This window comes from Pan troglodytes, chromosome 9 (assembly GCF_028858775.2).
Source record: "Pan troglodytes isolate AG18354 chromosome 9, NHGRI_mPanTro3-v2.0_pri, whole genome shotgun sequence".
Lineage (NCBI taxonomy): Eukaryota > Metazoa > Chordata > Mammalia > Primates > Hominidae > Pan > Pan troglodytes.
Window position 1 is genome coordinate 14,649,571 of NC_072407.2, and position 11,881 is coordinate 14,661,451.

Genomic DNA, 11,881 nt, shown 5'->3' on the forward strand with positions numbered 1-11,881 from the left:
GTCGCTGCTGCTGATGGCAATGGCCACTCCTCCCTGCAGGCTGGCCTCGGCATAGCAGAGGGGCAGGTGGTGGCCATGGCTGCTTTGCCCTTCACCTGGCTTGGCAGTTTCCTCCACTGTCACCACCACCACACAGGGGCTTGGCACTCTCCTGTCTCACCTCCAGAGTACCTATGGAAGCTCCGAAGGGGCACACCTTGGTGTTGTACCCACTTTTCATCCCTAGGAGGAATATGGCCTCAGGCAGGCCAAGGGGTCCCCAGCTGAGGTGTGAACCTGAGGGCCCCAGACCCACAGGCCTCTGGCAGCTATGAGCTCTGGGAGGCTGAACCGAGGCTGAGTCCTGGTCCTGCCTTGGCCTGGTGCTCAGGACCTCTCCTGCCCAGGTGACGGGGTTTGACAGCGTGGATGATGAGTCCAAGCACAGCGACCACATGTTTTCCGACAAGAGCCCAAACCCGGACGTCTGGACCAGTGAGCAGAACCCACCCTACAGCTACTACCTGTACTACATGTATGCCAACATCATGGTGCTCAACAACCTCCGCAGGTGCGTGAGGCCTGCCCTCGCACATGCTTGGGTTCATGTGTTAGTACATGCACGCATGCACACACATGCACACACACATGCATGTGATCCTTGTGTCCGTGTGCACCTGAACCAACACGCATGTCCATGTGCCCACACACCTCAAAACACACAGCACTTTCCAGCCTGCTATATGAGGCATGTCTCCACATGATCACACACATGCAAACATGCCCACCATAACACACATGCCAGTACAGACATATGTCATGTACAGTATGCAATGCAGCCACAGTCCACACGTGTCCACACATTTATACGTACACACACCAGGGCACACTCCATGTGTACCTGTACGTCCCTGAGATAATGGAAGCATAGGACATGCTATCACACATGCACGTTCACTTACTGCCACACCAACAATGTCCACACGTGCATATTTTCGTTCAGCAAATCACTGCATCTGGCATGCGATAGGCATTGCCCTGGGCACTGGACAAATAACGGGGAACAAAACAGACTAAATCCATGCATGCCCTTACAGGCAGAGGCTCCTACCAATATGCACACAGACGAGGCACACGTGGCCAGGAGTTAGCTGCCCAGGGCAGCAGGACACTGAGCCATTCCCTTCCCTACAAGTCTTGCATCCCACTTTCCCCTGCTGGGCCCTGGGGTCTCTCTAGCTTAGCCTAAACTGGTGCTAGTTGGTGGGTGTGGAGGTTTCGAATGGGGTCCTGATTGAAAGAAATGGCCTGGCAGGGTGGAGGCAGTCCTGGGCTGAGCTTTTGGAGATGGGGGCTCTGGTTCTGGCTTTGCTACTGACCTGTTCAGTGGCATGGAACATAGACTTCACTCTCCGGGCCTTGGTTTGCCCATTTCCATAACACAGAGGTCAGACTCTGTGGTTTCTCATGGCCTTCCCTGCTCTGGAGTTCTACGAATGCAGGACACAAGGCCAGGAGAGGAATTCAGGAGAGTGGCTGGAGGGCACAGCAGGGTCTCTTTCTACTGCGAGGCCCACTCTCTGCCCGTAGAGGTGATGCTTCTTGGTTCTAAGGGGCCCCGGGGCCTGGACCTCTGCATTTTAGGAAGGGTAGTTTCCAGGGTGCACTGGGTCAGCACAGCTGACCATGGGTGGTCATTCCCCCCGGAGCTGGCCCTGAGCTGTGGCTGCAGGCCCCAGGCAGAGCCAACTGGGGGGGGCCTTCCTGATTCGGAAACCCCTTCTCTTACAGGGAGCGCGGCCTGAGCACGTTCCTGTTCCGGCCGCACTGTGGGGAAGCCGGCTCCATCACCCACCTGGTGTCTGCCTTCCTCACTGCTGACAACATTTCCCACGGGCTGCTCCTCAAGAAGGTAACCAGGTCACTCTCGGGAGCCCATCCTGAGTGACTGCCCTGCCCTGGGCTCCTGGGAGGCTCAACCAGTGAGGCCAGAAGGCTGGGCCCTCTTCTGGGCTGGGATGTCTGTCCTTATCTTGGTTTTATTTTTAATTATGAAAGTAATATAATCAAACTCATCACAATTTTGATTTTCCAAAAACTGGAGAAATGGAAAAAAGCCAGCCCTTATGCTATTACAGTAATAGAAATAGCCATTATTAGCTTTTTAGTATATCTAATTTCCATCTTTTATCCACAGCATATTTTTAATGTGTTTATTATCATCATGAACACAGAATTTGGTTCCTGCCTTGTCCCTTACTGTTGTATGACAAGCATTTTTTGATGCTGCAACGTAATATCTATGCTCCTTTTTCCAAAGGCTGTTGTTGGATGAAGGGTCTGCCACTTTGTCTGTAATTGACTCAACTGGTCCACACTAGTTGGGCACAGAGTCCATCCACCTTTTCACTGGTGTACCCTTGAGCTCTGTGCGTACAGTCTTCTCCGTATTTTGGATCACTTTCCATTGGCACGATGTTTGATCAAAATGCTCCCTTTCCCTGATCCCGGTGAGGTGTAACCATGGGTCACATTTTTGGGTGGGGTGGGTGCTACAGTAGAAGACCACTCTATCCTGGGCAGGTCCACCCCTCCCATCCCTTCAGGGATCATCTCCCAGGAGCTGGAGTGTTTATAGTCTCAACCTGGCTGTTTGCAGTCAAAGCAATAAAACAGCTAGAGGGGGGCATCTTCTAGACTGGGTCCGTGCCTAGGAGAAAGGAGCTGAAGGTGTAGGCTGGAGTGGGCTGCCCTTCCTGCCCTGAGCCTTGCCTCCAGTTTGGAGCAAGAATGAGCACTTCCAACAGTGGGTAGAGGCACCAGGGAGGGCTGGCATGCAATGTAGGAATGAGATGAACAATGGGGAAGGGGAGAGTGGGTCTGAGTGTCCTGGCTTCGAGGAACTCGGGTTGAGGACTTGGGCAGACATGGTTCAGACCCCTGGTTTCCACTGGTGAATGCTTCTTCCCTTCCTTTCTCCCTTCCCTTTTCCCTTCTCCCCTCTCTGGCACTTGTCACATGAGTTCGGTGGTTCTTTTGCAGAGTCCGGTATTGCAGTATCTCTACTACCTTGCTCAGATCCCCATTGCCATGTCTCCTCTTAGCAACAACAGTTTGTTCCTCGAATATTCCAAGAACCCTCTGAGGGAATTCCTGCACAAGGGACTGCATGTTTCTCTTTCCACCGATGACCCCATGCAGTTCCACTACACGAAGGTAAGGACTTTGGGGTTAGGACAGTAGTGCCTCAGTAGGCACCAGTCCTAGCCTGTCCTCCCATTTCAGGAACCTGAGCCCATGGCTTAGTTCTGCTTTTGGGGTGGGGTTGGTGGCCCAGTGAAGGCAGGAAGGAAGCCACTGTTGGGGGAAAATTGTGCCATCCAAGAGCCCTTTCTTTGGGGTTCTTGAACCCTCAAAGGCACAATTTAGTATCTTTGCCTTCCTCTATTTTCTCTTTCTCTGACATTTATGAGCTCTGTGACCTTGGTAAAGTTATTAGATTTCTGGATCAAGTTCTTCTTCATCTGTAAAATGGAGATAAAATTTTCTCTGTCCCTACCCTGTAAGGATTCATGAAGATAATGAATCAAAGGGTCTAACATAGTGTCTGCATATATTCAAAATGGTTGCTACTTTTTAAATCAATGCTATTATAATTTCTACACTTTGGGTCTCTGGGAAAATAAAAGAGGAAGCTAACAGTGGTGTCATGCATGGGGACTAGCCGCAAGTGTACCCAGCATGTTTTGATGGTGTCGACAAGACCAGCCATTGCTTAACAAAAACAGAAGCACCAGAGTCTTTTAGGACAGAGGTTCTCCAACCTCTTGGTCTCTGGACCCCTTTATACTCTTAAGAATTGAAGCTTTCAAAGACCTGTTGTTTATGTGGGTTATATCTACTGATATTTACCACGTTAGAAATGAATAAGAAATTTTAAAATATTTATTATCTCATTTTAAAACCACATCAATAAACCAATGAAATGTTACATAATAATGATTTTTTTTTCTGAAAAGTAACAGTTTCCCCTGCCTTTGTTTTGCATTTTTAAGCCTCTTTAATGTCTTAATGGAAGTCAGCAGGACTCTTCTAGCCACTTCTGCATTCAATTTGTTTTTAATCAAAATATGTAAAAATAGAAATCTTGCCTCATGAAAATACACAATTGGAAAAGACAAGACCTTTCAAAAGGTCTTAGGACCCTCAGGGGTCCTTGACCTGTACTTTGAGAACTATTGCTCTAGGCTACAGCGGCAGTGGGGTGGGGAAGAGGTCACAGACGGCTTGTGATGAATAGACACTTCACATCCCAGAAGGGAAGCAAAACCGCAGCTCAAACCCAGATCATTCTGGGATTACACCATTTTACCACTTATCCTATGATCACTTCTCATTTTTTTTTGATGTTCCATCTCTGCTTTTATACTTTACTCATCTATCTATCTATCTATCTATCTATCTATCATCTATCTATCTATTGCAAACTTAAGAAAATAGTGTGTTGAAAAGAAAAGCTAGAGGGCAAGTGCTAAATGTGGCATGACTAGAGGGCTTGTCACAGGAGAGCAGAGACTGCCATCCCTGATGACTGGCACAGGGCTTCAACATGAGGTCTCAGTGCTGGTCAATGAATAAATGTGGAGGCGTGATTTTAGATCTCTCTTTGATAACCCGTGATTTTACAGAAGAAAAGATCTTAGGCTTTGAAGGTGTGATGTTTGATGATCCAGGTGCCATTTAGTGAGGAAAAGTTAAACCCGCAGTGTCTGATGTTGTTAGCTTTGGACATGTGTGAACGATTGACATGGATATCCTCCCGTCTAATCCACATGCTTTCGGGGAGGGTCTAGGAAGCACTTATGGAAGAATATGCCATTGCAGCTCAAGTGTGGAAGCTGAGCACCTGCGACCTGTGTGAGATCGCCAGGAACAGCGTGCTGCAGAGCGGCCTCTCGCATCAGGTATGGAGTGTGACGGTGCTGCCTGTGTCCCTCCTGGGAAGGCTGCCTGCTGTGTGCCAGGAGCCTTCCAGGCACTGGGGATCTGTGATGAACATAGCAGGCAGGGCCTCTGAGACACTCAGGCACAGGGAGAGAAGACGCGGCAGCCTCCTGTGTTTTCATGGCTGCTTCCTCACCCTTCTCAGACCTCTACGCCTCCTTGGAGAGGCCTTCCCTGATCGCCCATTCTAAAATAGCCACACACTTGCTATTATTCTCTATCTCCTTAATCAGTTTTTCTCCATACCATTTATTCCTGCTGATGTTTAGTTATGTGTTTTTCTGTCTTTCCCTCTAGCATGTAAGCTCTGTGAGGGCAGAGGCTTGTTCAGAATTATATCCCCGGGCCCTAGATAGTCCCTGGCACATAGCAGGCGCTCAATATTTCTTGAATAGATGAACAGTATCTAGACTGAATAAAAATCTAGACTATGGGACTCAGACATCTGTCATTTTTTAAAAAGCCTGATGAGGAGCTGGCACTGAGACCCATGTTCTGATGTACGTTAGGTCCCCCGACACCTCCCTGGGTGATGTCACTGGTTGGGAAGAGGTTGCATTAGGGGCTGTGCTTGTCGGATGATGATGCAGCAGAGTTAAAGGCTTAAGATTCTTTTCATGCGCAGTGTGGTGCCTTGGATTGGCCCTCCCCAGGAACATTGTCCTTGTCAGCTCTCAGGAGGGACTTCTTAATTCGAGTCTTACCTCCTTCCCCTTGCCTTTCCCATCCCCAGCAGCTGCTGCAGACCTTATCTTTCCTCTCTGATCAAGGAAAGCACAGCCAGGAATGAAGGGCTGTCTGAGGATGACTGAGGTTGTCAGGGTGACATCCTTGAGGACACAGAGGCCAGCAGGAATTTTAAGAGTTCCGTGGGGATAAGATGTCCTGACCAAAGATCTGCTTCAGGGGGACTAGTCTGACTTGCTGTGACTGATGCCAAAGCTGCCCGCATGGCTATAGAAAGTGAATCAAAAGTATATAGTTTCATTTGTATTTCTCTTGGTCCACAGGAAAAGCAAAAGTTTCTGGGACAAAATTATTATAAAGAAGGACCTGAAGGAAATGATATTCGAAAGACAAATGTGGCTCAGATCCGGATGGCATTCCGATATGAGACCTTATGCAATGAGCTCAGCTTCCTGTCTGATGCTATGAAATCAGAAGAGATCACCGCCTTGACTGACTAGGTCCAGCATTTGACATGCATTTTAACTTTTTGGTTCAATTTCAAGTCTGCTGTGGCTAATAGTGGTCAAGATTCCGAACTAGGACTTTCCTCTGTGAAGAGGATGCCTCTGAAGAAATTTTAAACTGGTGATTTTGGTTGCACTGCTCACTTTAAGAGTTAACATGCTCACTTGTTAGTATTTCTGAGTAACAAGATGGTGACTTCTCCTTGGGGATCTGGGAGCTGAGCACTTGTCTATACTTGTTCCTAATTTTCCAAGTATTTCTCTTGAAACTGCCAGTGCCTGAATTGTTGGGGCCAGGATTTTCCCTGGTCAGATGCCAAGTAACATGTGGTTTTCTGCCATACTTTTCTCCATTGGCCCAGGTAGGCTAATTGGTAGTTGTTCATTTCAGCCTCTGGATGGCTGGCTGCCTTAAACACAATCAATTTCAAAGCTCCATTTCATAAAGGGGCTACTTTGAAGGAGTTAAGATGGAAGACTTCCCCTTCTTGACAAATTGTGTTTTTGGTGAATTTCTTAAACCGTTTTATTTAGCCCTCCTTCCCTCTTTCTAGTTGGAAGCCAAATGTACTCATGAAAACAGCCACTCCTATTCTGAGTCTTGGTTTCTTCACCTAGAAAGTGAGGGTTTGGACTAGATGAGTGGCTTTCAGGGTGTTCTGTGAGTCTCCTCATGAATACTTTAGGGTGGGGGAGGGAAGGGAGTGAGTGATGCTCAGGGGCTGTCAAAGTGACTGCGTTCATCAGTTTTACACGGGGGCTGCTACATAATATTTTCATTTGAACGAAGAACTTCAAAAAGCACAGGACTAGATGATCTCTGCTCCTTTTGGCTCTAATATGCTACAACTGTAGGCCAATTATCACTTTACCAATTAAGAGTTAGGCCAGATAAGTGAAATTTAACTTAAGGGCACACAGCTAATAAGTAATAGGCCTACAACTGGATTTCCTTATTCCAAATCCTGTCTTTTCCCCACTATTCCATTAGACCCCACAAATGTTAGTTGTGTGTGTGTGTGTGTGTTTTTAATCACTGTAACCGGGTGCATTTTTTTAAGGCAAAATTTCTCCTTTATCTACTATGATGACTTCAGAAGATACAATGGTCCCAGGGGCCAGGTAGAAAGCATTTTTAAAGATTAATCTGAATTAACCTTTATCAGTGTACTCTTTATCTGTGTTACTAGTGCCTGGTATGTAGTAGGTGCTCAATAAATGCATATTGAATAACTAAGTGAATTTCTTTTGGCAACTTTTTAAGGACATGTGCTCTTAGTACTTAAGAGGCTGCTCAAGGACCTTCCTATCTATTTCTGTGGTCAAATTCAGACTACAGGAGGTCTTTTTGAATCATTATAGTTAGAAGAAGAATCCAGTTTCTGCCTGTGAACTTATTTGACTTTAGATTGTCTCATCTTGTGACTTTATAATGCCTGTCCCCTCCACTGGTCAATTCAGCATATGGAAGTATAAATGCAGTCTTTTTACTAGGCAGATATATATGCTATCTTACAGCTAATTATGAAATTGAATGAAAATCCATTGTTATCTTAGGGATTAGTTTTGAAAAGCCCCCATTTATATACATTTGCCCTAACACAGGAAGTATTGTGTAGTTTCTCATTGTCATTTTATCTGTATCAAGTATCTTTTTTTAAATTGTTAAATAAAGTCAGCTAGGACTGTGGCTCAATAATTTAAAACTATTTAAAGATAATCATATTTAAAGCAAATGTTAAAGATTTTTACTCTTAAGATTGGGCACCATGAAAAGCTATCAATAATAATAGCTAACTTATCTTTTACTAAGACTCAGACATGAATGACATTCACTAGGAAAACTCAAAATTTTCAAACTGAAGCTCACTAGACCCAGAAGATAAATCTTCCTTTGTTATTTTCTCTAACTTCTACCCTGTTATAGTTCATGAGCAAAGCTATACATGTTCCTTTCCTTTTCCCGGGGTATTATTTTAGTCTGTCCAGCTAACACCTTGTTGATATGGACTCTAGAATAGGATTGCGCTGTTATCCCTAGGGTAACTTGTTCCGTTGGTCAAGTTATTGGATCAATTAAACGTGGTAATTCGCTTTGACTGGTGAAGTCTCGGCATGTGTTGCTCGGAGGTTGGATTGTGCTCCGAGGTCGCCCCAACCGAAATTTTTAACGCAGGTTTGATAGTTTAGGGCCTGTGGGCTTGTTAAGTGTTGTTTGCATTAATGAATTAAAGCTCCATAGGGTCTTCTCGTCTTGTTATACTATGCCCGCCTCTTCACGGGCAGGTCAATTTCACTGGTTGAAAGTAAGAGACAGCTGAACCCTCGTGGAGCCATTCATACAAGTCCCTATTTAAGGAACAAGTGATTATGCTACCTTTGCACGGTTAGGGTACCGCGGCCGTTAAGCGCATGTCACTGGGCAGGCGGTGCCTCTAATACTGAGAATGCTAGAGGTGATGTTTTTGGTAAGCAGGTGGGGTAAGATTTGCCGAGTTCCTTTTACTTTTTTTAACCTTTCCTTGTAGGCATGCCTGTGTTGGGTTAACAGTGGGGGTAATAATGGCTTGTTGGTCGGTTATAGATATTGGGCTGTTAATTGTCAGTTTGATATTTTGGTCTGATGTAGGCTTATGCGGAGGAGAATGTTTTCATGTTACTTACACTAACATTAGCTCTTCTATAGGGTAATAGATGGGTCCAATTGGGTGCAAGGAGTTCAGTTATGTGTTTGGGATTTTTTAGATGACAGGTGTCGAGCTTGAACGCTTTCTTAATTGGTGGCTGCTTTTAGGCCTACTATGGGTATTAAATTTTTTACTCTCTTTACAAGTTTTTTTCCTAGTGTCCAAAGAGCTGTTCCTCTTTGGACTAACAGTTAAATTTACAGGGGGATTTGGAGGGTTCTGTGGGTAAATTTAAAGTTGAACTAAGATTGTCTTGGACAACCAGCTATCACCAGACTCGGTAGGTTTGTCGCCTCTACCTATGAATCTTCCCACTATTTTGCTACATAGACGGGTGTGCTCTTTTAGCTGTTCTTAGGTAGCTCGTCTGGTTTCGGGGGTCTTAGCTTTGGTTCTCTTTGCAAAGTTATTTCTAGTTAATTCATTATGCAGAAGGTACAGGGATTAGTCCTTGCTGTATTATGCTTGGTTGCAATTTTTCATCTTTCCCTTGCGGTACTATATTGCGCCGATTTACAATTTCTAACGCCTATACTTTATTTGGGTAAATGATTGGGTTAAAGCTGTTCGGTAGTAAGGTGGAATGGGTTTGGGGCTAGGTTTGGCTCAGAGCGGTCAAGTTGAGTTGAAATCTCCTAAGTGTAAGTTGGGTGCTTTGTGTTAAGCTACACTCTGGTTCGTCCAAGTGCACTTTCCAGTACACTTACCATGTTACGACTTATCTCCTCTATATAAATGCGTAGGGGTTTTAGTTAAGTGTCCTTTAAAGTATACTTGAGGAGGGTGACGGGCGGTGTGTACGCGCTTCAGCGCCCTGTTCAACTAAGCACTCTACTCTTAGTTTACTGCTAAATCCACCTTCGACCCTTAAATTTCATAAGGGTTATCGTAGTTTTCTGAAGTAGAAAATGTAGCCCATTTCTTGCCACCTCATGGGCTACACCTTGACCTAACGTCTTTACGTGGGTACTTGCGCTTACTTTGCGGCCTTCGTCAGGGTTTGCTGAAGATGGCGGTATATAGGCTGAGCAAGAGGTGGTGAGGTTGATCGGGGTTTATCGATTACAGAACAGGCCCCTCTAGAGGGATATGAAGCACCGCCAGGTCCTTTGAGTTTTAAGCTGTGGCTCGTAGTGTTCTGGCGAGCAGTTTTGTTAATTTAACTGTTGAAGTTTAGGGCTAAGCATAGTGGGGTATCTAATCCCAGTTTGGGTCTTAGCTATTGTGTGTTCAGATGCATGAAAGCCACTTTCGTAGTTTATTTTGTATCAACTGGAGTTTTTTACAACTCAGGTGAATTTTAGCTTTATTGAGGGGAATTGATCTAAAACACTCTTTATGCCGGTTTCTATTGACTTGGGTTAATCATGTGACCGCGGTGGCTGGCACGAAATTGACCAACCCTGGGGTTAGTATGGCTTAGTTAAACTTTCGTTTATTGCTAAAGGTTTATCACTGCTGTTTCCCGTGGGGGTGTGGCTAGGCTAAGCGTTTTGAGCTGCATTGCTGCGTGCTTGATACTTGTTCCTTTTGATTGTGGTGATTTAGAGGGTGACTCACTGGGGTGGGGATGCTTGCATGTGTAATCCTACTAAGAGCTAATAGAAAGGCTAAGACCAAACCTATTTGTTTATGGGGTGATATGAGCCCGTCGAAACATTTTCAGTGTATTGCTTTGGGGAAGTAAGCTACATAAACTGTATGGGGTGTCTTTGGGGTTTGGTTGGCTCGGGGTATGGGGCTAGCAGCGGTGTCCTGCAAGCTTTTCTGACATCTTTTCTATAGCACTTTGTGCTTTTATTACATTGCTATACTTAATTGGCCTTTTGGGGGACAAATCCCTACTTTCCTTTGTGTTTGCAACTGGAATAAGAGGCAATTAATTGTATACTGGCTCAGGTTTCTAAAGCAACAGTTTTTGAGGCAGTTATCCCTTCTTTATCCTTAAGGGCTCAAGTTCACTTTATGTGTTACTTCAAATTGTACCGCTGGAACGATCGACATCATTGCTCTTTGCCTCGTGAAAACAAATCACAGCTCCTGGGTTGTTATTTTTCATGGCCTCTTGGATTAAACAAGAGCCGAAAGCACTTTTCTCTTGCTTTCTCTTTACTTCTGAGTGTTGGTGAAACAATATTCTTCATTTCCTGCGTTTGAGACATGACTGAAGGTGATATACCCAAATACTCTGCCTGAACTATGATCATTATAAAGAACAAGTGTAACTAGGGGAATACTAACCAGATAAACATAGTTCCTTGGAAATTTTTGCAATTAGTAAGATAGAAGATGACAGAGAGTAAGACTATAAACAGCTGCAAGCGTGTCAAAACCTATCTCTGCAAAGGCTTTTATGTATTTTGACAGTAAAATGTGCATTTCTCCACAGTATGATGATACAGTCAATTTAACTACCAACTGCCACTCATTCTTATGTCCTTGCACTTTTCAGCACTAAGATTCTACGATGTTTCTCTAATTACATTCTTATATTTTGGAAATGATTTTACAAGGTAAACAAACTACAATAGGGTTGAGCATTTTATTTTTGCTGTCTGTTGGGGTAGGGGTCCACAACCCCTGGGCTGTGGACAGTACTGGTCTGCTGCCTGTTAGGAACCAGGCTGCACAGCAGGAGTTGAGCCGCGGGCGAGTGAGCATTACTGCCTGAGCTCCACCTCCTGTCAGATCAGCAGCGGTATTAGATTCTCAAGGAGCACGAACTCTACTGTGAACTGCGCATACGAGGGATCTAGGTTGCATGCACCTTATGAGAATCTAACTAATGCCTGATGATCTGAGGTGGAAAAATTTCATCCCGAAACTATTCCCACCCCAACCCTGGTCTGTGGAAAAATGGTCTTCCATGAATGCAGTCCCTGGTGCCAAAAAGGTTGAGGACTGCTACAGCAGGGTGAAAAGACATAAGAGCAAATGAGTCTGTTGTCAGCTGCTTAGGTTTGTATTATATCGTCATTGTGTGGCCCAGCATAAATGTGAGTGACCTGTTAACTTCCC

General features: G+C 45.1%; 2 protein-coding genes across 10 annotated transcripts in view; one reads left to right on the plus strand and one right to left on the minus strand.

The window, feature by feature from the left end:
- Nucleotides 1-7,413, plus strand: part of AMPD3 (adenosine monophosphate deaminase 3) — a 56,410-nt gene extending 48,997 nt beyond the window's left edge. For all 9 annotated transcript variants that reach the window (XM_009459942.5, XM_063782808.1, XM_001169861.6 and 6 more), the window contains 5 exons: nucleotides 387-550; nucleotides 1,771-1,891; nucleotides 3,022-3,195; nucleotides 4,833-4,943; nucleotides 5,994-7,413. In XM_009459942.5, coding sequence (XP_009458217.1) covers nucleotides 387-550; nucleotides 1,771-1,891; nucleotides 3,022-3,195; nucleotides 4,833-4,943; nucleotides 5,994-6,170 — 747 coding nt within the window. In that variant the 3' untranslated portion in view covers nucleotides 6,171-7,413. The remainder of the gene's footprint in view (nucleotides 1-386; nucleotides 551-1,770; nucleotides 1,892-3,021; nucleotides 3,196-4,832; nucleotides 4,944-5,993) is intronic.
- A 757-nt stretch (nucleotides 7,414-8,170) lies between these two features.
- Nucleotides 8,171-9,457, minus strand: MTRNR2L8 (MT-RNR2 like 8). The gene has a single exon (NM_001193596.3). The coding sequence runs from the start codon at nucleotides 8,511-8,513 to the stop codon at nucleotides 8,439-8,441; it is 75 nt and encodes a 24-aa protein (NP_001180525.1). The 5' UTR covers nucleotides 8,514-9,457; the 3' UTR covers nucleotides 8,171-8,438.
- Between the last annotated feature and the right edge of the window lie 2,424 nt (nucleotides 9,458-11,881).